General features: G+C 34.2%; 2 protein-coding genes across 2 annotated transcripts; one reads left to right on the top strand and one right to left on the bottom strand.

The window, feature by feature from the left end:
- The first annotated feature begins 5,264 nt into the window (after window positions 1-5,264).
- Window positions 5,265-6,484, top strand: LOC129945853 (beta-1,4-N-acetylgalactosaminyltransferase bre-4). The gene has a single exon (XM_056055787.1). The coding sequence runs from the start codon at window positions 5,336-5,338 to the stop codon at window positions 6,314-6,316; it is 981 nt and encodes a 326-aa protein (XP_055911762.1). The 5' UTR covers window positions 5,265-5,335; the 3' UTR covers window positions 6,317-6,484.
- Window positions 6,485-14,315: 7,831 nt separating this feature from the next.
- On the bottom strand, window positions 14,316-16,044 carry LOC129947166 (ribonuclease Oy). The gene is made up of 2 exons (XM_056057614.1): window positions 15,673-16,044; window positions 14,316-15,604 (listed from the first exon to the last, which is right to left on the bottom strand). Exons 1-2 carry the CDS (start codon window positions 15,795-15,797, stop codon window positions 14,740-14,742), a joined length of 990 nt encoding a protein of 329 aa, XP_055913589.1. The 5' UTR covers window positions 15,798-16,044; the 3' UTR covers window positions 14,316-14,739.
- Between the last annotated feature and the right edge of the window lie 10,034 nt (window positions 16,045-26,078).

Below are 26,078 nucleotides of genomic sequence, written 5' to 3'. Positions count from 1 at the left end.
GCTGCGATCCTAGGAAACATGGAGGACGAATAGGTGAGTGAGTCATCCACAAACAGCAGATTTTCACAATCCCTTGACACTGGCTGGTCAGATGTCATCTGGCTGTTGAGGGACGGTCCAAGTTTAGATCCTTGGGCGACTCCGGCCTTTACGTCTTTAATCGTTGACTTGCAAGTGCAACTCTCTATTTCTACGAAGAAGTTTCTGAAAGAAAGAAAAGAGAACAACATTTTTATTATTGGCTGTGGGTTATTAAAAATTCGGAGCTTATGGATGAGGGCCTACTTCCATACGCTGTCGAAAGCTTTCCCTACAACCAGAAAGCATCCAACTGTGGCTCGGTGGCTATTGAGTGCAGCGGTGACGTCGGACTGAAACTTTAGAAGTGGATGCATCGTTGAGTGAGTTTGTCGGAATCCAAACTGGATGTAAGGGATGATGCTAGATCGTTCTTCAGCCTCTTTTAAATGACTTCTTTCAGAATTTTGCTGATGTTGTTGAGGAGTGAGACTGGCCTGTAGTTGAAGATCATATTGGTACTGCCTTTCTTTGGAATTGCCACTACTTTGGCTGTCTTCCACTTTTTTGGAAAGTAGCCGTTGTTGATGCAGTTATTTATGATAATAGGCAAGATTATCATAAAAACCTGCGGAAGTCTTTTCAGTATATAGTTGGAAATCCCGTCCATTCTAGTTGGCTTCTTCGGCTTCAAGCTGTTAATGATCTCAGCTATCTTCTCAAGATTACAGAATTTATTGGTATTAGCTAGTTCATCGGCTTTGCAGTTATCGTCAAATTGAACTACAATGTTTGGCTCTTGGCTTTGGCTGTTGAGTCAACTGGATGGAGGTTTCTACTTCGTTCAGGAAGGCTTGGTCCGTTGATGGTTTTGGAGTGAAACTCTGTTCAAAGTGTTTGGCAAAAGCTTCCACTTTTGGTCATTCGTTGATGTAAGCTCGATGTTGTTGCTGATCATGATTTCCGGCAGTGGTTTTCTCCTACCGATGAGGCGGTTGATTTCCTTGAAGGCATTTGGTCCAGGTTTTATCTCTCTCAATCTCTTTTTGAAGGGAGATGTCGTTGACATAAGTTATAAAAGGAAATTATAAATTTTGGTATTCACTAAACCAATTTGAGGCCTCAACAGATTTGTTTTTTAAATTTGTCGTTTGACCACCCATAATTTTAAGTTCTAGGAACTTAAGATCAATACTTCACACTTCTAAATAAAATTCTAAAAATTTATAATCATAAACGTTAAATGTTCTTTTGGTCTGATATTTATTACGAAATCTATTCTTATCTTAAAATGAAGTTGCTTAAAGAAAATAAAGCTATTGCTAAAACGAGTTCTAATATCTTAGATCCCTAATTTGAGATTCTAATAAATTGAAGTTTTAACTCAAACGCAGGTCTTAATCAAAGTTATAACGTTTGAAAAATTGACGAAGAAATGGGTTAGCACTCAATCGAGATCTTATTTCTCGAAAAAGCAAGTTTTAGATATTAGAACATTGTGTGAACATTTTTTTAAACATTTGAATTATTAAAAAATTAAATTAAATGGAACTAGTCAATGAACGATAATAATTTGTGTGACATTTAAATTAATTGTCAGAAAAAACCTAAAATTCGAAACCGTTTTAAATTAGATTTACCGTTAAACCGGCTTTAAGGAAGATCAATAATTTGGAGATTCGATTTTCTATAACTCGAAGACTTCCGAGTAATACTTATTATTATTTTGTTATAAATTAAGACAAAAGATTCGATAAATAACGGTACTTTATGATATTTAAAGGGTTATCTGAGTTTTTACTCCGTGAGCTATAGAACTGTAGTTTTTTTTTAAATAAACTCAATAAAAAGAACACACAAACTCTACTTTAACTTGAGGGAGATTTAAGACAGGTTCAAAAAACATAAGACGCTTCATTTGCAGTGGACCCCGTTCTTTGAACGTAAATTTAAACCCAGACAAGTCTTGCAAGTGTCATACATTTCAAACTCTACCCTCAGTTGAACGTGTAAAATCTACCAAAAACTTAATTTTTTACAAAACCACTCTCGGCAGGCAACACAATTCTATCTCGACCCTAATTTTGTATTTTAAAGTAAATATAACTTCTTTCTTTTGCAATTTTACAAGCAACCCTTTTACATAAAACATCAAATAGAACTGTGCAAAAAATAAATAAATCACTTGGTAATAAAGTTCAGCTCTCAGTTTAATTAAAAACTATGATTAGCTGTCATTTTGACATAAGTGGAATTGACTTGACTAGTTCGGGAGATTTTTCTTGACTAACTTTCCAGCCATCTTTCCAATAAAGTTGCCTTAATTGGAAGACAATTTTGTGGCAGCTGGCCAATCAGGTGCTAGAAACTTACCTTACTTTCAAGTCCCTTATGTCACATGAACTTGCACATTGGTTACGTTCAAAAGTACGAACTTGAAATCAATTTTTCGGGTTCCTTCAAATTCAACCAAATGTTAAACCATCTCTTCTGTCAGATACTTCCACCATAAATTCTTGGATACCTTTTTTTGTGACATTAGTGGCATTCACAAAGCTAGTGGCTACGTAGTCAAGGGATTCTGATTGGCTAAACTACAAAAGTAGTTGAAATTTCCTCTCCGACGCAGTGTACAAATTTCGGCTACAAAGTTAGTGCACTCTGGTTTTGTTTTGTATTTGTCATTAATATGACAGTTCCATATTGACTAGCTTTGTAGTGCAATTTTGCATTCACAAAGCTTGTTGTAGGTAAAAGAACACCCTCGAAATCAATTGCCAAGTTATGAAGAACTGCTAAGGCTATAATAGTTGTTTTGGCACCTTATACCTCAGACGACAAAGCATCTTTCCACCGTGTTACGAGGAGCTATATGAGATATATTGTATCTCATTTCAGCATCTGATCGAGGATTCAAAAGGGGAGTAAAGAGAACATTAGTACATTGAAATCCCCATCATCAAATCTTTGATTAATTCTGCTTTCCCTAAAAATTCGTGACCATGAGTACTGCCTCCAGCGGCAAACAATGTCATTAATTTTAAGGGATTCATCAGAAACTACTTAAGTTTTTCTGTTTATATAGTACTGCCCTGATGTACATACCTCCTACTTTTGGGATCCTAATGTGGGTACAGTCAATGGTTCCAACCACCTTTGGAAACTCCCGTATTTGAAAGAACTTTTTCATAGTTCTTAGAGCCCGTTCACACGATCCCAAATCGGCGGTTTTGCCGTATCGTCGATTTTACCATATAAGCCAGTGTCAATATAATCTAAATGAGTATATTCAGACGATACGGCATTTAACTGTATATGGTAAAATTACAGATTAGGTCAATTTTGTCATTCGGTTTTGTCTTTGCAAATCGTTTTCGCTCGCACGGTAAAAAAAAACCGATTCGGCTTATGGTGGAAATGTATTTATAGACAGTGCGTTCAGACTATTCGATATTTTGACCGATTGCGCGTCATTTTTCGTCTGGGCTACTGTCGAATAATTTATTGCTAGTATATAGTCGTTTTTGTATACTAGTACGAATACGGTGTAGGGTTGAGTACGGTGTACGGTTAAATTACCGTACCGTCTGAACACTCCAACCGAAAGACACCGAATCGAGAAAATATCTGATACGATGAAAATATCGAACCGTGAACGGGTTCTTACGGATTTCGAATTGGTATGAACATTAAGTACAAACTTACCTAGTTCCGTCCCAAATATCTTATTGCAGCCATTACTTGAATATCTATAGGGATATGGCATCCTCTATTGTCGCTGCTGAGGTCCGAACGGATAATTCCAATTATTATTTATATAATATACTCTTTCGAAAATCTATATTTTTGTTTAAATTCTTCGTTTCTTAGACTCATTGGGTTGAACCTTTTTTTATAAACTGTCCACCTTCTCGGAGTTGGTTGAGTTGGCATTAGACGCCAGTTATAGCTATCATTCAAATCGATCCGGAAAAATGTTTGAAATGTTTGATTAGAAATGCAAATTAGGTACTGATCGATCGGAAATCACATAAAGATTTTTTTTGAGAAAAAAAGTGTAATTACGCATTTATTTTTCTCTAAAAATGTATTTTTCTATTTTCCTGACGGAAATTCATTTTCCTGAACAGCTGATACTTTTATGTCTAAAAGTGAAACGAATCTTTCCACTGATTTGCGTTCCAATTTCACACAATTCCAATGCCAGATATCTGTCAGTAAACATTTTTCGGTGGCTTTCAATCAAGAAAATTTTTTTAATGACAGAAATTCTGAAATGAATTCTAATGAAAACTATAAACGACCTGCAAAAAAATTCCAATGTTTGTTTTCAATGAAGAAAATCAATGATAGCTAAACTGGTGCCTTATTGTTTTCTTTTTAATTCCAATAATGGCAAGAAATCAAAATGACATTTACGAAATAATAATAATAATAATTTCCTTATGTAGGCTCTATTGAACCTCAAAACGCGTTAAGCTTATTACGGGACTATGCATATGCAACCTTGCATAAGTCTTACAAGTAGCATTTTTGCGTTTAGAGGCATTATAGAGGGTTTTTAAATAAGACTGCATAAAGTTCAAACCGCTTCCCTATTTTAGAAAGAATTATTTTCAAACTTTCTTAATTTTTCCACTCAGACACATCATAAACCACATAACACAAACTGACAGATACAAATTTAAGTCTTAAAATTAATCAATGTATTTAAATGTTTTGCCGAGTACAATTTAAACAAATGTAAAATGGTTTTTTAAAATATAAATTCAAAATAAATCTTTGAAGTAAGCTACCGAAGGAATCAAATGTCAATTTTGACCTTTTTACTAAAGAAAAAGTATCAAAAATCATTCCGAATCCATCGGAAAGACGGGAATTCATTTACCATATACAAACATTTTCGTAACACACAAAAAAACATGAATTTATTTAAAAATCAATATTTTGTGTGCACTGAAAAATAAACTAACTTCTACTACGTGGTTTAAAATGTACTTAATTTTCTTTTGATTTAGTTTAGGTTAAAATTGAGTCTATAATAATTTGATTTCGACTTAACCCTGTTGATCTGAATTTGTTTTAATAAATAAAATAAAGAATTTTAATTTTTAAAACACAGCAATTTTGCTACATATTTCTAATCAAAGATCCATTCGAAAAACTCAAATCAAACAAACCTCCCATCTTAGTTGACATAAGATGTCATCAGAATGATCTGTCAGCTGTCACTAGATTTTGTTTAGTTTTTTTTATTTCTCTCTAGTCAGTACCTCTTACAAAATCATAGCTTAACACTTTTTTAAGTTCAAATAATATGGAATCTTTAAGAAATTTTATTCATCAAAAGAAGAACGATAAGAATTTTTGCACAGTATCAAAAACAATATCAATCATCATCATACTCTACTGCTTATGGCCTGGAAGATTTGCGACACGTTTCGAGTACATAAGCAGTGATAACATCTTCGATAAACTAGTACCTGAAACCACTCGAAATATCTCATTGCAAAAACTGGGGGAGTGCAATAATGAAGAAATCATCAAAGAAAATAAACATATTGATAAAAAAGAAATAGACTGTACGAAAATTAACAATCAGAACATCCTACCTGGGGGTGAATTCTATCCGAAGGATTGCCGGGCGCGGTTTAGTACTGCAATTATAGTTCCCTATCGTCAGAGGCAATGGCAGCTGAATAAGTTCCTAGTTTATATGCATAACTTCTTGGAACAACAACAGATCCACTATAGGATATTCGTAGTGGAGCAACATGACGATAAGCCTTTCAATCGAGCCAAGTTGCTGAACATCGGGGCCGAAATCGCCCTCAGCTATGAGTTCCCATGTCTTATTTTTCACGATGTTGATATTCTACCTTCGAATCTAGGCCAATTGTATGCCTGTGCCTCGTCTCCTCGACACATGTGCTCCAACTTGGACATCTTCAGGTATAATCTCCCCTATAGGGGTCTGTTCGGCGGAGTTGTGAGCATACGGTCGGTGCAGTTTCAACAAGTCAACGGCATGTCGAATCTATTCAGTGGCTGGGGTGGTGAGGATGATGATTTCTATGAACGAATAACATCCAGGGATCTGAAGATTGTACGATTTGATCCGGCCTACAGTGAGTATATTATGATGGTGCATAAGAAAGAGAAACCAAGTGAGGATAGATTGAAATATCTGTATTCCGGACCACTTCGTTACTATTCGGATGGTTTAAATTCGCTGAAATATAAAAGACTCAAAACAAAAACCCAGCATTTGTACACTCACGTGTTGGTGGATACGTAGTTTTAAGAACTTAGTTTTTAGTTATTTATTCGAATGATATTTTTATTCGATTGAGATTTTGTGGTGTGTGTTCGAAGTATTATCAAAAATAATGAAAAAAATAGATAAGTTTCATTTAATTTATTTAAAAATAAACCTAATTACATTCTAATATTTATGAATTACTAAAATTTTAAGGCTTTTTCTTACGAAAACAATAAATCAACTGTTTATTTAATTTTTGATTGAAAATTGATGTCGAGTTCATATACAAAAAATATCTTGGGACTTAAAAGCAATGAAATTTAAAGTAAAGAAATATACCTAAAATATTGTTTTGGGAATACAACGGAGATTCAAAGAAAATTGGTTTCAGTGGCAGATAAAATTAATTTTTTATTTCCACGGGGTCCTAACGCAAGGGCCACAACTAGTCCTTAAATTAGTCTTCAATTCGATATCAACGCATTCCAAGATTTTGTAAACATCGTAAAAGGTGTGGTACCGATTCAGAATAACATTCTTTAACTTAACTTATAAAGGGTGAATTTTTAAATATTATCTTTTTGGCAACACTGGTTTAAACAGCTGACGCAAGTTTCGTGTTTTGTTTCACTTTCAAACATCTTCAGGTTAGTCTATAATTTAACCATCAATCGTCTTACAGACGAGCAACGCTTAGAAATTATTGAATTTCATTATCAAAATATGTTCTCTGTTCTTGGCTCAATGGGTTCTTAAGTAAGCAGAATTGTCGATTTTGGGGTGAATATCAGCCAGAAGCATTGTAAGAGCTACCAAGGAATCCAGAAATAGTCACAGTTTGGTGCGGTTAATAGGCTGGGGGCTGGTGGCATCATTGGACCGTACTTCTTCAAAGTTGATGCTAATCGTAACGCAACTTTGAATGTTGAGTGCTACCGTGAGATGATATCCAACTTTTTTCATGCGCAAAATGCAAGAGCTTGACTTGCATGACATTTGGTTTCAAAAGACGTTGCCAAATGCCTCACAGCACGCGCATCAATGGACTTATTGAGAGGCGAGTTCGGTGAAAATTTTATTTCACGTTCGGGACCGGTCAATTGACCGCCTAAATCCTACAATTTAACGCCTTTAGACTATTTTTTGTGGGGCTATGCTAAAACTCATGTCTATACAGCAAACCCGTTTCAATTGACGCATTGGATGACAACATTGAAGCATTTATTCGTGAGAGATACCGGCCGAAGTGTTGAAAAGAGTATAACAAAATTGGCATAAGCTGATGGACCATTTGAGGCGCAGTCAAGGTCAACATTTGCATGAAATAATCTTCAAACATTAAATTATGTCGACTGTACTATCGATTCAAATAAAGATTTCATGCATTTTTCTGTATTGTATGTGTATTTTTTTTAAACTTTCCTATAGCTTTTAAGGGGGTCATCTCATGTGATGGGTTTTTTTTTCATAAATTGCTATTTTAATATGTCTAGAATACGGTAGTAAAGGGATTTTTCAAAATTCGAAGTAGTTTTAAAGATACAGCATGTCCATGCAAAAATATGGGGTAAAGTGTCTTTCATACATCGGCGATGGTGACAGTAAAACTTACAAATGGATCCTAGCTATCATCTTTTATGAAGGATTTGAAAGTAATTCGAAAGTTATGTCGGTTATGGGATGCCCTATAGGCCGCGAAACCAATACTATGTTGAGAAATGCGATGAAAAGCAAAATTAACGTTCTGAGCGGCGGCGCGTAAGTAATGCCGTTAAACAAGCCAGAATTGATGCAAGAGCTGAACAATCTGCTTTGAAAGAGTTTCAAGAAGAAGAAGAGGATTGAATACTCCATGGGCCAGGTATCGCCGATTAAAAGGTAAGTTGATATTTTCATAGTTAAGAGGACTTGAAACTTTAAATGAGTTTTTTTCTTTTTTTTCAAAACTGTGTTTTTCAAACTTTCCTCCATCGTATCTCAAAAAGCCGTTACGAATGACTTGAAATTTAATGGGTTGGATTCAGCACATGTTAACGCATGGAATGAACTATCGACAAGCAAAAATTCTAGAAACTACGATTTTTTTATAGTAAAAAACAAAAAAAATAAAGGAAAACTTCACGACTTTTTTTCAAATGTATCCCAAAAGTCCAATTTTATTACATTCATTTGATGATAGTTAATTCCATTCACTTAGGCTCACAGATTAAAACGCCGTTTACTTTTTTTTGTTTTAGATAAGCCAATCAGCCGGAATCGTGGAGGAGGTGCGAGCCCTTTTTTTCGAGGTGGTGTCGTCCTCACCGGTGTAACTCGTGTTCTTTACAATATTTTTAATTCAAATTTTATATTTATGTTGTCGAACTATCTTAATAAAGCTGTATCCATTTACTGGTCGTAAAAAAAATCCTACAAATTCCTTAAAATACAGGACGTCACATGGGATGACCCCCTTAAAAAATCACCCTTCACAAGCACTGTAAGCCCTAGTCAAATGAATTTGGAATCAAGTATTAGACAGGACAACTTAGCAGCTTTTCAAAACGATCTAGGATAGGGTCCATTGATTTCTTCGCCTAAGTACTAAGCTATGTATGTAGTTCTTTCAAGAGGCTTCGAGCTACTCTTTATTTTCACAGTTTATTAATTCTTTTATAAATGTTTATTTTTGGAAATAAGTTTTTATTTCATTTATTTCATTCCATTGTATTTTGTTTATTTCTGTAATTTTGTATTTTTTGATGACCATTTATTAAAAAAAAAAGGTTTTGAAAACATATTAAAAGATGTAGTACTGATTCAGAATATCATTTTTTAGCTTTAATATAACTTATAGAATAATTTTAAAAAAGTTTAGATAAAACAATTAATTATTTTGAAGGTCAATGAACACAAAAACATTTGCTTTTATAACCGTCTATAAAAATTTCATTGTTTCACTGGGTCAATGTTTCGTATGTGGTATTTTATGAAGCCCAGCCTGTGCCACTTAAAAAGTTTTTTTTTTACGGCTACTGCCTCTGGCGATTAATTGTGCTTTCTGAAATAAGCCATTCGGATTTGGCATACAAATTGTAGGTCACCTCCATCCCTGAAATGAATCACACACAGGAATGGTTGAGAGTTGTAATTCACTAGGCCCTGGTTCTCTACGGGCTTTAAATTAATCATGAATTTTGTTGTGTATTTTATAACGTTTTCCAAACTCTAGGATCGATTTTGTTATGGTGTTCTTTTTATGGTTAAAGAAGTCTTATCAGTATCTTAAAATTGTTAGGCTTGTTTAAAGAATACAAATGATGACAATTAACTAATTCGCACCCACTTACAACAACCCCTTGTTAATATTCTTAATATGTTTAAAATTTCAGCATTAAAATGGGAGAGAAAAACAGAGTTGGGTTCTACATTCTTGATGTACGGTTAAAATGTGAATCTTTATACTTAACAGTATGTCCGAAATTGAATTAAATACTGATGATTATTCCTGGAATTGCGAGTATTACGGCTAAATTGTTAGAATAGAGGAATTCAAGTGGCTTATTCAACAATACAATAAAACATTGCGACTTTGTTCGAAGAATGTTAAACTTTCAGTTATGTACTATCGTCTATCTTGTAGATTCTTTCCAAAAGACTTAATCTTGTTTTAGGAGCAACTGTCCTTATATTTGAGTTACAATTCAAGTCTTGGACAAATGAAGGGGCCCTACTATGTAATTCGATTCTACTATTGATATTATTCGAAAGTTATTTGCGATTCTACTTTGACATGGTACTATCCATGAAAGTAGAATTTCGAGCGAGTCTCGCATTATGTTTTACATTAGTTAAGTTAAAAAAAAAATGTTGATTTGGCGACGAAATATTTTCGGAAAATAGTTAAATAAAGAATTATAAATAAAAATGGACAGTGTGGCAATTTGTTTGGAGTCGGAAGGAAATGGAAAAAAAAGTTTATCAAATTGAAAGAAGGCGAATTAGGGATAAACCCAACATAATGGATCTCAGCGACGAAAGGTTTCCCTTATTGAGTACTTATGAAGGCATTTTTAATCTAACAAATTACTTTATTTCAGCTTTGTTAAAAATTACCGCCTTTCAAAAGAAGCCTGTATTTATTTATTAAACAATATAACAACAGACTTAAGTATTCGGAGAAGGCAAACTTCTATTCCCAACATAATTAAACTATCAGCTACATTGAAATTTTTGCAAACAGGTGGTTACCAAAACCAGGTCGCTGGAGACATGCATGCGGGGCTTGCACAAACTTAATCCAAAATTATAAAAGAGGTTTTAACATCAGTAGAATAAGTAATTTGTCCTCATCTTATCAACTTCAAATTGTCAGATGAATAAAAAAAAAGAAAGTCAAAGCGTCATTTTTGGGAAAAATCTGGAATTTCTGGTGTGATTGGTGTTGTCGATGGAACACACATTCCACTAATTCGGCCAGCTAACAGTGAACAACTTTTTTTTAACAGAAAGCTTAAGCATAGTATAAATACGATGGTGGTACGTTCAATTTATCATCATACATACATTTTGTACATAATATGTCAATCGGAATCAAAAAATACTTCTTTTTGTAACTAGATATTTGACTTCACTATGGCGATAAGATCGGTAAACGGACGATATGGAGGAGCATCCCATGATTCCCATGTCTGGGCTCTTAATGCCGAAAGAGCTTACCTCAAACGGTGCTTGAGAATGGAGTTAACTCGTCCTGGATCTTAGGTAAGTACATATCTACATATAAAGTTTTGAAGCAAAATAACATTAAAAAATTATTTAAGGAGACTCAGAATATCCGTAGAGCCTTGGATTATGACACCGTACAGAACGGCAGCTAAAGGATCTATGGAATCGAATTTCAACGAAAAATTTTCAGTTTCAAGATCAATAATTGAGCGTGTTTTTGGTGTCCTAAAGGTAAGGTTCCGTACTCAAATTATGAACGTGTGTTGCGCTCTCCACAATCTCTGTTTGAAGTTCAGAGTTGAACTTCCTAATTCAACTCATGTATTATTGGACGAAGACAAAAACTATTTCTCTTTGGAAGAACAGCCTTTCAGCCTAATTTCAGACAGATAAGAACATATTATAGTATTTAAATATTCAATGTACGTATTTATAAAACTAAAAAAATCACATTATGAAAGCAAAAAAGAATTCAATTTCTAAACTAAAAAAAAAAATGATGTACATAGTGAATGAAACTTCAAACACAATCAATATGGAATGTTCAGTGATTGGCGAAGTCTTACAATCTAGGATTTGAGTTTCGATTTAGTCACAGCATGTTGGTTTTTTTCAATATAACTTTTCTCTTTGAATTCAAAGTTTTCTTTTTTAAGTTCCAGTTTTTCGTTCTTAAGTTCCAGTTTTTCTTTTTTAAGTTTGTATTTTTGTATCCTTCAATTCGTAGTCTCTTCTTTTATATTTCAAAATTGCTTTCACATTTTGATTCATTTCCTTCATCACTTCCAAGGAATTGTTCTGGTAGGATGTTTGATTATTAACATGTTTTTTTTTAATAGTATAATCTGCAGTTTTTTTGGTTTTATTCGCGGGGGTGGAATGTTTTCTTCTTCACCACTCAGATTTTCTATACCTCTTACTTCATTTTCCATAATGAGATTTTTGGTAACTTCATTAGCCAAATTTGAAGTGTTTTCGATATTTTCTTCTACCAAAACTTAATGAACCGGGCATTTCCTCAATCGTTTGACCTAAGTCCAATAGTTCCGCGACTTTCTCTTCTAGAGGAATTAATGCATTATAATTTGGCGGTTCACCACAAGTTACAGACAAACTAATTTTATTCTTTCTTAGCTTGGCTTTTGTGTGCACTTCGAAGTCAGCCCAAACCTACATACTGTAGATAAAACAAATTAAAAAAATTCGACTTTGTTGAAAATTTGATATACCTTTTTCGACCCGACGCTATCACGTTGTGGTGGGCCTTCTGCCTTCAAATGATTGGATGAATTTGTCAATAAATAGTTGGACTTTTGTCTTGCTTCAGGTGTTTCGAGGTAGCCTTTTGATAAATCTGGATGTTTCGTCATATAGAGGGTGAGAATTTCGAACTGTGCGGCGTTTGTGTCTGAGGTTTTTGATGAATTCCTGAGCAGGAAATTTCCATTTACTTACATTTCGAAGGAAACCTTCTTGTTTCGACCGCTCGCAAATACATTTGATATAGAACGATTATTCACGAATTCGGATGACTCCAGAGTTGCGATTTTGCGAATTTGATCATTTTTATTGTAAAATCGAGTTACATAGTAGGGCCCAAGGTTTTTTTTTTAAATTGCAGGCAGATCAGAAGGGGTGAATAATTTCTTAAATCCTAAGCACCATTACATTACAGTGTACTGAAAGTCAATTAGATTAGTTTTCTCAATGCAAGTGCCGGTCATTTGTAGGGGGGGGGGTTTAACGATTGTTGCTTCCCAACATATTTTTGTTAATGTTAATACATCACTTTTGTTATTTATAGCTTAAAAACACTTTTGTTTAATTTTAATCTCAAAATTATATATAGATTTATTCAATTCAAAGAATTTAATAACTTTTATCTGCACATTTGACACCAATGATGAAGGCGGGAAAAACATTCGTTGGACTGAGATGCTGAGATGCCTTTTAAGAAATTAAAACACAAGGTTTAACAATCTCAACAACCAGTCAAGCGAATCTTTACCTTGCTCTTCCATGTTAGAGATTTTTGATTAATATAAACTAAATTAAAAACAAAACAATTTAATCTAAATTTAAAATCACTAATAATTAACGCGTGAAAGAAACAAGCCGAAATGTAATAAACTGTCAAACACGAACTGTCAAATGTGCAGACTAAATGTGCAGACTAAATATGCAGACTAAATATGCAGACTAGATTTGCAGACTATATGTGCAGACTGCAAAGCTAATTATATAATGATCTCTTTTCTTTTCATTAAAATTTAATTGTCATACTTTCATCATTACTATGTTTTGTATGTATTAAATTAAATATGTATTTGCTTCACACTGCAAAAAGAAGTTAAACATGTAATTGTATATGCTAAATTTAATATTATTCCAGTCTGCAAGAAATTTATGAAATGTCAATAACCTTTGAAATACTTATGTAATTATTTATATATCACAGCTGACTTTCATATAACTTTCAATAGCGAGGTGTAAAGTTTTCATACACTTGTAATATTTTCATTCTTCCTTGCAATTTAAAATAAACAAGTCATTTTTATAACGTGAAACAAAAATCCGTATTTTATTAAAACTTAAAATAAAATAATATTATTTCGTTGGTTATACCTTTGCCGCGAAACAACGATATAAGACAGAATTAAGTTTTGCAGCACTAAATTCTACACGGTTAATTAGATCCACATGCTGTCGCTGAAGTTCCAAATTTAAATTAGTTGACAAAAGTTATTTAAGTTAGTCCTATATTTCATTATAATGTGTTTTTCCATATTATTAATCGAAATCCCTTATCACAAACAAATTTGTGTTTGCATTCAAAATTAAACATATAAGGTGAATAACCTATCAATTTGTTTTTCTCTTATCTAAAAGTTGACAAATTAATTTAAATTTTTGTCGCTAATGTCGGTTTGAAATACTCGACCTTGACTTGCAGATTAACTGAATGCATTATGATGTTGCTACTATTACTGAGTTATGAATGTTTGCTATATTATTTTACCACTATGCTAGAAACATAACCAGGTGCATGGATACCATTTAAGTGCAACATGGAAATAAAGCTTTGAGTCAAATTAAAATTATTGTGATTCCTTTAGTGTTCGGAAAACATAACTCCAGTGACATTAAAATCAAGACCAATTCATTAATCTTCTTGGTGAAAGTATGAAGATATGCAAAGATTGTAATATACACAAAATTATATGAGCCTTTTCCTTGACTATTTATTAGATTAGATCAGTTGTTGATACAACACTACCTCCTCTTGTACCCTATTTCCTTTCAAAAATTAAATAAATAAAAGCCATCATCATTTGCATAAAAATACTTCTATATTGTTTATAATATTCACTTACATTGATTAATATTATGTCTGTATGTTAGGTATAATTATTTTCTTACAATTTTTACTTAAAACTACAATTGAAAAAAAATAAAAATAAAAAGATGTGTAAAATTGATCAAAAATAAAAAAATTAAAATAAAATATTTTTCCTAAATACAAATCAAAAGATAAAATAATAATTTTGTTAATAAACATGGATACCTAAATTATATAAATAAAAACAATGAATTCTAATTCCAATTTATCAATAATTTGCGAAGTTTATCAATTTTTTTCTTATTTAAATAATAATAATATATTTTTTTTTACTATTTGTTGTTCTTTCTCACTCGATTCGATGTGTGTTAATGTTTCTTTTAATTTCACTCACCATTTTTTTATTTTCCACTTAAAGAGTACTCCATATCAAGAATTGTACCAATTTGTAAGCATTCACAAATGGGAATTTCCATGAATCCTTACGTCTGCGGTTTAGCTTCTCCGTTGGCGGGACATTACTTGGATAGAAGATTGGCTTTGATACATGACAATTGGTGTTAACTTTCCCTCCTGGATAATCAATCGAAACCTGACCAAAACGTATTCGATCACAATCAACCAATTGGAGTTTCTTATCAAAACAAACTCGGATCTCAGACAGATAGCTAACGTCCTTCTTATTGTCATAGAGACAATGAATGGACGGATTCTTGCCGAGAGCTTTGACCACAGCCGTATGCAGACTAATTACGGTATTATTGGAGTCTGGATAGATGCCAGATTTTTCAAGAACATCTGACATAAAGACGCTCGAAAGCCAGTTGAGACCCTGATAAAAATACTTCAACTCATCGTTAAGCTCCTCAAGTTGAGCTGCACATGTTCCATGCTTGACCCATTCGTGCTGCCACAACGAGTCATATTCTGTGCCGTTTTCAATATTAGGCCAAAACAAATACATTTGATCGACAATGGGATAGAGTTTGTCGATATCGAACTTAGCGCTGTTATTGCAAAAGTTCGGGCCAAAGGTGTCGAGCTTGGTTGGCCAAATGCCATGGATAGTCCAGACCTCCTTCTTTGTGGGCAAATTACATTCATGGTGTTTGTTTTCCTGCTTCCAATGGAAGCAGGTTGTCACTGGCCAACTTTGGGTGAAGATCAAAAGGTCCCAGTCATTCGAGGCATTCGTGCTGACATTGCCACTGTTGTCGTTTACGGTGTCGTCGTCGTCATCATCAACAAAATTAATATATTCATCTGATTCGTGTGCTCTGTTAAGTAATGATTTGAAATAAGTACCAATAATGGGGCAAACAATAGGCGACTTGATTACACTTACCTAATCACATCAACTAAAGTGCTAGCGATAAATAAACCAAAGACGCATAATAAAAATTGTTTTCTTCCCCAGAATGGAGAAGAAAACGCGACGACCACGTTAGTTTTTGATATTTGTTTTATCATATTTCTGACTGAGAGTTGCACTTCGAATTTCAACCCATAAAAGTGCTGAGTTATCTTTTTGAGCGGCGATTCTTTTGTCCAATGAATTAGATTAGTTTTTCCCGTTGTAAAATTTGATATAAATATATGTATGTAGATGAAAATTAAAAAATAAATAAATAATTTATTTTCAAGCAGGTATTACAACTACTATATTATTACTATTAGACGAAGACGATAGACGAATGTCAAATGTTTTCCACTATTTTTAATTCTATTTTTCTTCTTTTTATGTGTTGTTCTCTTTTGTTTGAATTGTTTTTGTGTGGTGTGGCAGAAGTGGGGTGAAATTCGACCTTTACCTCTTCTCTTCTCTCATTCTTGTTTGGTTTCGTGTACCCCTTTTTCCTATCGTTTTAGAGCTCAGTGGTTTGGTTCTCTGTAGTGTTAACTGGCGTCATCTGTAGGTGGATATTTGAACTGTGTTAAATTTTCTCGGAAGTTAGATGCAAGACATTTTGGATTCGGTTGTATTTGAATTTGAACCATGAATTTGAATTATTTTCATTGAAAAGATTGTTGTTATTTTAAACTGACAGCAGCAGAGATACAAAAATACCGTTATTAACGGTAATTCTCTTGCAGTCAGTTGTTGATTTTTGAATTTGTCGTTATGTATTCATTAATTTTGAATAAATCTACAGACTTAACGGTTTTGTTTTTTAGTTTTGAACATTTCGTAGCTTTTTAAGATAGTTAAGTAATTCTGGGATTTTAGTTAGGACCATTTAAAACCTTCGGAGTAGTAGTAAATTTTAATTTTTTTTGTTAAAAATGGGAAGATGCAATGTTTTTCATTTTTGAGGCACTAGAAACCATTCATGTCTGAATCGAGTGTGCTTTCTTAGGGTTAGGTTAGGTTAAAGTGGCTATCCATGATAGAAACGGAGACATTTAGGCCAGTTTAATGGCCCATTGTGATACCACATGTATCTTGAGGCTTCCTCCTAAGCTCAATGGAACCAGTTTGAGTCCCCTACGATACGATTTAGATCGTTTTTGATCTATAGCAGGGCATGTACAGGGCATTGTCGAGCTTATGTATATGCGATCTGCTTAGAGATAGCAAGCACTTTGAACGCTTTAAATCTAGTGTTGGCCAAATGTTTTGCGTGACCAGACACGTGGTGATGTTATTCCACCTGGTGTTTGACTTCTTCATAGCGTCTTGCTTTAGCAACAGTTTACAACTATCGATTGGTATGCCAGTACGTGACAAACGTGGTAGGATGGGCTGCACTGTACCGTTCCTGGCGAGTTTATCTGCCTTACAGTTACATGGAATGTCTCTATGGTCCGGCATCCAGCAAAGGTGGATATTAAACTGCTGTGCCATCTCCATTAGTGATAATCGACAATTATGGACTGTTATAGAGTTTGTAGCGACAGAGTCCAGAGATTTGATAGCGGCCTGACTATCTGAGAAGATACGGATATCAGATGTTGATATCAAGTTTTCTTTAAGCCAGGACAAGACTTCTTTTATCGCTAAAATGATGGGGAATTTTTGTAATAAGAAAATAATTCTGTCAAGGTCATTTTTGAGAGATCATTGTATTTTATCTTGTAATGCTTTTCTCTGGAGTTGTTTTTTTTGACAGCTGTCACTTGATTTATGCTCAGTTTGGTTGTGGATTTTATAATTTTATATTATATTATTTCCATTCCTGACAACAGTACTCGCACACAGGAATAGTTGAGAGTTGTAAGTCACTAGGCCCTGGTTCACAACGAACTGTTGCGCCATCCCATTTGATTGATTATATTATTTCTAAATTCTGAAGTTTTGTTTATAGATAGAAAAATTTCGAACGTAAATTCAAAATACGTATTTATTAATTTTTAACTTTAAATCAAGTTTTTGTATGAATGTACTCGATTTTGAAATATAGTTTTATTTTCGTGATACAGGGTTTTCCAATAACAGGTTTTATTTTGTGATTGGATGCGACCCACATGAGTGGCTCATGTCACTTAAAGAACTACGAAAAGTATACAATCAATACTTTGAGCTTGAGCTGTTTTTGTCAGGATATTCGGGACCCTAAATCAATTTATTTTATACATTTTTCGTAGGATTTGATTTTTTTTACAGAAAACTGACGTTTATGTTTTGTTAAAATAAACTAATTTTAAAGTCAATAATATTATTTTTTCAGATATTCGAGATCAAAATCATGTTTTACCACTATTTAAAAGTAGCATGTAGGACTTTCTTGTCTTCATTATCATGCAATTCGTGCCACAAAAAAGCATTATTCTTAGCTCGGTAACGCAATTAATTTACCGTTATAGTTAAACCAGGCTCGTTTTTAAAAAAGTAAGGCCCAATCACGAACGACGAACCAAATTCCGCTGTTAGACAGGAAGATCCATTCAACACGACGAAAGCCACCAGTCCCGTCTTCCCGAAGTAAAGATTGCCATATCCAAGCTGAAGTCTAATAAAGCCGCTGGAGCGGATGGCTTGAATGCCGAGCTCTTTAAAGCAGCTGGAGATAATTTGGTTAGGAGCATGCACCAACTTATCTATAAGGTATGGTCGGAAGAAAGCACGCCCGATGAATGGAACCTCAGTATTGTTTACCCGATTCTGAAAAAGGAGACCGTCTAAACTGCACCAACTATAGAGGAATCAGTCTTCTTAACATCGATTACAAAACCTTTTCTGCCGTAATTTCTGAACGTCTAAAGAGCATCTTCAACAACCTAATAGGTCTTTATCAATGTGATTTTAGACCAGGAAAGTCCACAGTTGATCAAATATTCACATTACGGCAGATCCTGGAAAAAAACCCAAGAACATCAATTGGACTCCCTTCATATTTTTATTGATTTCAAGGCCGCATATGACACCATCTACAGGGACGAGCTGTATAGAGCCATGTCTAGTTTTGGCATCATTGCCAAGCTCGTCCGTTTGTGCAGGATGACCATTGAGAATTCACAGAACTTGACAGAACCTTTCGATGTCGAAAAAGGTTTAGAAAAGGTGATGCGCTGTCATGCGATTTTTTTAACATCATACTTGAAAGAATAGTGCAAAACTCACACGTCAACACTAGAGGCACTAGCTTTCGAAAGTCTGTCCAATTACTATCATATGCTGATGACAATGACATAATCGGAAGAACTCAGCGTGATGTCAATGGGGCTTTTGTGAGTATTGAGGCAGAGATATAAGACCCTCATCATACCCGTCCTGCTATACGATGCAGAAGCATGGCCTATGATAAAAGTAGTCTCTCTCGTTACGAGAGAAAAGTTCTTCGTGTGATCTACGGTCCCGTATGCATGGAAGGAGAGTGGAGAAGAAGATGGAACGACGAGCTGTGCGGGATGTACAGTGACGCAGACTTAGCCATAAGGGTAAAAATCCAACGACTAAGATAGCTGGGTCACGTAGAGCGCATGGAAACCAATGCTCCGGCCCGGAAAGTCTTCGAATCCACACCCACAGGATACCGTAGTAGAGGAAGACCGCGAAACAGGTGGCCGCACAATTAGAAAGTGATCTCACGCAGATTAGAGCGCGAAACTGGAGACATCTAGATAGAAACCGAGCTAGATGGAGAAGTTTGTGGGGTGAGGCTGTAGTTCACACAGGACAGTTAGTAAGTAAGGCTCAATCACACCATCCAGCCCAAAATCTTCACCAAATTGTGCCACGTTAAGAATAGGGACTTTGTAACATTTTCTTGATATCGCGAGACACAAATATGACCATTTTGCTTATTAAAGTATGTGACATCTTCAAAAGTGACACCTTCCCAAATAGCAGTCAATTCAAAATTAAACTCTTATTGGAAAACCCTTTCAATAACTCTTTTCATTAAAATTTCCAGACCTGGTAGATTGAAAACATAAATTGTATATTCAATTTTTGTAGCCCAGCATTTTTTGTCAATTTATTCTGTCTGTAACTTTTAGCTGATACCAGAGTGATTTATAAATGAAAACCAAAATCGACCATACCTGTCACATCGAAAATATGACAGTCATTTTCCAAGGAACATGACGTTTCTGTCGGGGAATATGTATAGAACTTTTATTAACTTCTCATAGGAAGTTATTGTAATGGGACCGATTTGTCAAATTGAAAATTTTGACATTTCTCGACGTTTCAAGGTCCCTAGATTTTAGAAAGATGTCTGTGCGTGCGTGTGTACGTACGTTCGTACGTTCGCAACGTTTTTTTTTTGTTGCCCATAGCTCAAGAACCCGAAGATATATCGATTCCAAATAAATTTTGTTATACACATAAAAAGGCAGAAAGGGTTCTCAAGAAAATTGCGTGGGCAGTTTTTTTACCATACCAGTTTAAAAAAAAGGTGAACATTTTAGTAAACCCTAAATATCTTACGAACCAAAAACGCTAAAGACTTGAATTAAATTTTATATAATATATTGTAACGTGATACCAAACAAGTATATTTTTTGAATAAAAAATCAGATTAAAGTTTTTATTAATAAATTAAGAAAATTGTCACCTTGAACATTTTACGAATACAAAATGATTTTATCTCCAAAATAATTTTGTGCCACGCAAAATAACGTTTTTAACATCTGGTAAAATTTTGAGAAAAATCGAATTGACAGTTTTTTTTTATAAACAAATAAAAACCTAAAAAAACATTACTCCAAGTTGGTAAAAATTGAATTTCGACTCAAATATCTTTTCAAAAAATTGAGATTATGGCTTCCAACTAATTTTAACTTATAAAAATATTGTTTTCAACATTCAATGAAATTTTGAGAAAAATCGAATTGACAGTTTTTTTTACAAAAAATAAAAACCCAACAAAAAAGCAAAACTAAAACTTGGCAAAAATTTACTTACGACTTAAAAAGCTTTTGAAAATTAAAAATATTGCCTTCAAACTGTTTTTATTTCACAGAAATAATTGTTTTCGACATTCAGCAGTTTTTTTTTATAAAAATTCAACAGTCCGTTTTTTCATAAAAATATAAAATATACAAAAAATTGATGTTCGGTTCTTGATATCGCTCAAATTTATTTCATTTATCCAATTTGTAATTTGTGTTCGACTAAAAATCTATTTAACAAAACTAAACTTAATACGGAAAATATTGTTGGTGGTTTTAAAATTTGTTAGAACAATTTAACTTACAAACTTTTAAGCAAGACAAATGGACAGACGGGATGGGAAGTTATCAGTGTGGGTCGCATCCCAGCCTTTTTTATATTTTACCTATCGTATATTGAATATGACTTTTAAGGTTTAATTTACTGTCCAATATAATACGCGAGTATTTTATTTCATCAACTTGTTCAAGGTTGGAGTTATCAATTTCAAGGTTAATTCGATAATCACTGTTAATGGCCATACACTTGGTTTTGGTCACATTAGTCTTTAACTTGTTGGCACTTAATCATTCGCATAGATAAGCCAAATAACTCTTTATCATGTTTCCCACACGTTAGGGCGTCATCAGTAAAAAGTAAAATTTTACAATAATTTAATGATATCATTTATATAAGAAATAATAAAGGACCCAAAACTGTTCCTTGTGGAACACCAAAATTTGTAAATTTTACACTGGATAGTTCAGCATTAACACAAGTTTTCTGGGATCTATTTGTTAAATATGTTTTGGACCACTCAAGTTCAATACCATGTACACCATATTTCTCAAATTTTTCAACCAATATCATTCTGTCGATCTTTTCGAACGGTCTTTGAAAATCTAAAAATATCATAACTATGTTATCTCCATAATGAAGACGCTATTTAAATGTCATAACCAGTCAGTTCAGTGAGGCTTCACATAAATGTCTTTCGATAGATTAATGGAATCACATCAAAATTACACCTCGGCAATCAATACCTTGACAATTCTCTTGACAGTAACATGAGACTATGACAAATGTGACAATCATTTATCATGTTTGCCGATTTGACTTCAGAGCTTTCGCCTGATATTTCTACGTATGTACATTGTACACTAACCATATTTTCAATATTCGGCCTGTCCAAGCAATGTAAAGACTTTTTTCAAAATCTCAGCCATTCTAGAAGATTGAATTATTACTTATTTATATATTATTGAAAATAAATAAATAAATTTAAAAAAAAACAGTCTACATGGCCAGGCCAAGGCAAGGACCTTTCAAATCCATAATTAGGGATAAATTATTTTGTTTCCGACGCATAGATCTATGACTTACATAGTCTTACTCATTCCCAAAAACCCACGTTAAACTTTAACTATAAGCATAATATAGGTCTGTACTATATGCTTTCCCCATCTTATAAGTCCACAGTCCATATCTACAAATATAAGAACGTCCCTTTTCAACATTCAATGTGATTTTAAATTCTTTTCTTGTGCAAACATTTTAATGAATCCGTAACGTTTTTGCTGTGCACTCAAATAAAAATTAAACTAAAATCACAGAAACGACTTGAAATTCAACAGAAAAATATATCTACGTTAACATTTATATAAATTTTGTCGGTATAAGTATAGATATATGTATGTAGAGAGGTAGATATAGTAGTTGGTACCTTACCTACCCTTAAAGGCGACATGAAAAACAATGTCAAATCTTCTACTGTTCCATGTCCTTTTCCTCTGTCCATGTATCCGCAAATTACCCCAATCGTATATATCGTATAGAAGATTGTTCTTTCTTTCATCTCCCTCTAAAAGCTCTTTTCATTGTGAAGAATGGGTAAAAAAAAAACACAAAACAAAAATTATATCTCCTCTTTCCCCCGATCTTCTATACCCGATTGTGCCATGTCTATGTAGGTATACCCTCTCTGCTGTTCCCTTGAGGATTGTCTGTTAATTAGTCTCACTTAGAAAATAAACTGCAGTAATTAAGCGTATCATCTCGACGACTGTGCCACAAGCCTCCATCACCGTTATGCTATGCCTTATGCCATTTAGAAGGTTTAGGGTTGGTAGCTTATGAAAGACAGAAAGAGAGAGAGAGAGAGTGAAAGAGAGCTAATATGATGAGGCGGCAATGGCAATTTTGTGCTCACTTGGAATTCTAATTACGAAACAAATCCTAGATATAACTTATGGTCCTATGTTATCCTTATACACACTTCACTCATATACAAACACACACAACCTCAAGTGATTGAATATCCTGGCTATGCTCCAGCTTCTAGCAGATGTGTTGGGAAAGTTTCTTTCCGTACCCGTTTCCGTTTTTATTCTTCTGCAGCCCCGTCGCTCGCCATCGTTATCATCGTCATCATCCTCATCTCACACAAAGAAGAACTAGCAAAGAGCGATGTGTGTTTATAAATCCTTCGAATACCATTACAATAAGTGGATGGAGGTCCTTTTAAATCCCACATCCTTGAAACTCATTATATCGCTCGACAAGAGTGATGATCCCCCAATTTGCTATTATAATTGCCTCAATTATCATTCCCCCCCTCGCCGTCAAATTCTTGCCAATTGGTGCATGTCCTGGCTATAAGGATGATGGGGATGGAGCGATGCAGTGCCAGCAGGGGCTTAACGAGCAACCACAAGGATTTTTATTATAGCTCCTCCCATTCGGTATTTTGCTTTGGTGTATGTGAATGTTATGCGGGGGTGTTGTCTTGCTTTAAGGCGCAGGTGCAGGACATTGTGCAAAGAGAGACAGAGAGAATTAACGCATAATCAAAGGTGCAAAAAAGGACATTCCGGAGAGTCCTTGGTTTTTTGTGTGTAAATGGTGGAAAGTTTTTCGTTACAATGGCGTGCATTATAGAGTAGTTTAGTTCTTCTTTACTTGTTTTCTTTTGGTTATTCGTCCTTTATACCGTTTGTTGTATGCTTTTTGTTGAACTTCCTGTTATAAAATGGATGAAATGAAGCTAAATGGAGCCCCAGATGAGGATTAAATTGATTAGTAATGAAATTTCCCACTTTGCCAGACACATTTTGTTTTGGAAGGAAGTGCTCCAGCTTTAGGATGACTACGACGATGACGATGATGATGATGATAGGGGTGGAGTGTTAGAACGACGATGGCGATGACGATGACGACAACGACAAGGATGATGATGGCTGGCAATGGCAAAATGTGTATTTGTTCGTATACACATATAAATTTCTCTGTCTCTGGCACATTCTCTGCAAATCGTCCTTTTTAGATTGCTAATAAATGTTGTAAGTTTGTGGAAATTTATGTGAATTATTTTTCTTTCTTGTCAAGTGGTACGAAGGACTGACTGGTTCATACACCACCACACCATCCATATATACCCTATACCCATAACAGGATCAAGAAGCATTATTGGGTGACGCGGGGGTGTAGAATATGGGGGGTGGTGTTGGTGGATTATATTGTGCATTAGTGTAATAAAAATCACTTGGTGGATCGAGTTTTATGGTTGGAAGCTTCTGATGATGGGAAGACACGATGATGGAAATGAAAATGGAGACACCCGACGATGACTGTAGTTTTTCGGTCTGGTATCGTTATCGTTTCTATATGGGAACCTTTTTGTTATAAAATTATAATTCATTTGTACTTTGTACCTCTAACTTTCTCACTGTTCCTTTTGATGTTGATTTTTATTACCTTTGGTATATATCTGAGATTATGGTGGTTTATGTCAGATTAGTGTTTTCTTCCTAGACATTGCTATTATAATTGCTATAACTTATAAGTTTTAAATGTTTTATTTTTTTTGCTTTGTTTTGATACAATTAATATATATTTAAATAATTTAACAAATGTTTTATTATTATTATAGATAATTAAGATATTCAGGCTTATTCCGTAAGGCGTTGAACACCAAAAAAAACGACAGTTTGAACTTTGTATTACGTAAAGCGTTCAACGCCAATTAAACGTCAATTTGTGGACTCTCTGTTGTGGAACGCGTTCACATTTCTTTTTTGGTTATTCCGTTAGGCGTTTATCTTAAAAAAAAACACTAAAAAACGTCAAAAGTTGTCGTTGAAAAATTTGTTGACGCTAGAAGTAAAAATTTAAGTTTTTTTTTATTTATTTTAGTTTATAAAATTTAAAATTATTTATTTAGGGTAAAAATAACAACTCAGAACCGAATGCGACGGATGGTCGAGCTCATGGAGAAAAACGAGCACCTCGCAAAAAGTTACAAAAGAGGGCAAAAAAAGTCTTTATGGCGGGAGTCTGTTGCTGAGCTTTTAAATAGTTTTGGGCCAACTATGAGAAATGGAAAGGAGTGGCAGAAAGTAGGTAGGTATATGAATTTAAAATTTTTAAACTTAATTTTTGTTCTTAGGTGTGGTTTGACGCGAAGTTTTGAATCTGTTAACGATTACGATAAAATCATTGTGCAATAATACATATAGGGTGTATTCATAAACGTCAGCCTAACTAAGAACTGCATTATCTGCATTCATAAATCAGATCTTCGATCGAACTAAGCTAGTCGAACTGCAGTACCTATACCGTTCATAAACGTCAGACTGTCGTCAGCGTCGTGCAGATTGTGCAGCTGAATTTGTTTGGCTGCAAAAAGAGCGGGAAGAATATAAAATAATTTGTACAATAACAAGAAGGACGAACCGGCTGACTCGTAAAGAATGTAAGTAATGGCAAATATTTTGTTAATTTTTATATAAAAATAATTTAAATTATTGTTTTTAAAGGGATGATGAAAGTACTGTGTGGACAACTAACCACAATAAACTTTTAGTTACTAAACGAATAAGCATGGAGATGAAATTCAATGCTGGAAAGAAGAAAAAAATTACATTGTGGAGGACGCTTCTATCTGGGATAAAAGAAATCGATCCATTTTTCGACATTAGAGTCGATGATGCAAAAAAAAAATTGAAACCATGATGCCTACCTATAAACGAATCAAGAAGAGAAACAACGTGAAGCAACAACGTGGGATTACTTCGAAATATTTGATCAAGCGTATGGAGGAAGACATACTGTATTCTACATCAGCATTTCCAACGGAGAGCAATACGTTGTCATCTGTTGTCCCTTGCCCAACATTAAAGAGATTCGATAGTTCTCTGAAACAGGAACCATTAGCTAATTTCCACAAGGTAAGAAACAAAGCCAATTTTAACGCCACTTTCGGTCGACCAGTTTGTTTTGTTTTCCACCATATTTTCAACTCGCCTTCAACAAACTATGCAAATTAACATTTAAATTTTGTATATTGTATAATAATCACAAAGAAGCTTACATTGAATGTGGACCTCGACATCCTAAAATGACTACGGAATATATCACCAGGATACTCTGAAATCACT

This window comes from Eupeodes corollae, chromosome 2 (assembly GCF_945859685.1).
Source record: "Eupeodes corollae chromosome 2, idEupCoro1.1, whole genome shotgun sequence".
NCBI classification, from domain to species: Eukaryota; Metazoa; Arthropoda; class Insecta; order Diptera; family Syrphidae; genus Eupeodes; species Eupeodes corollae.
Note: the sequence above shows the minus strand (reverse complement) of the source record. Positions and strands in the feature narration are given on the sequence as shown.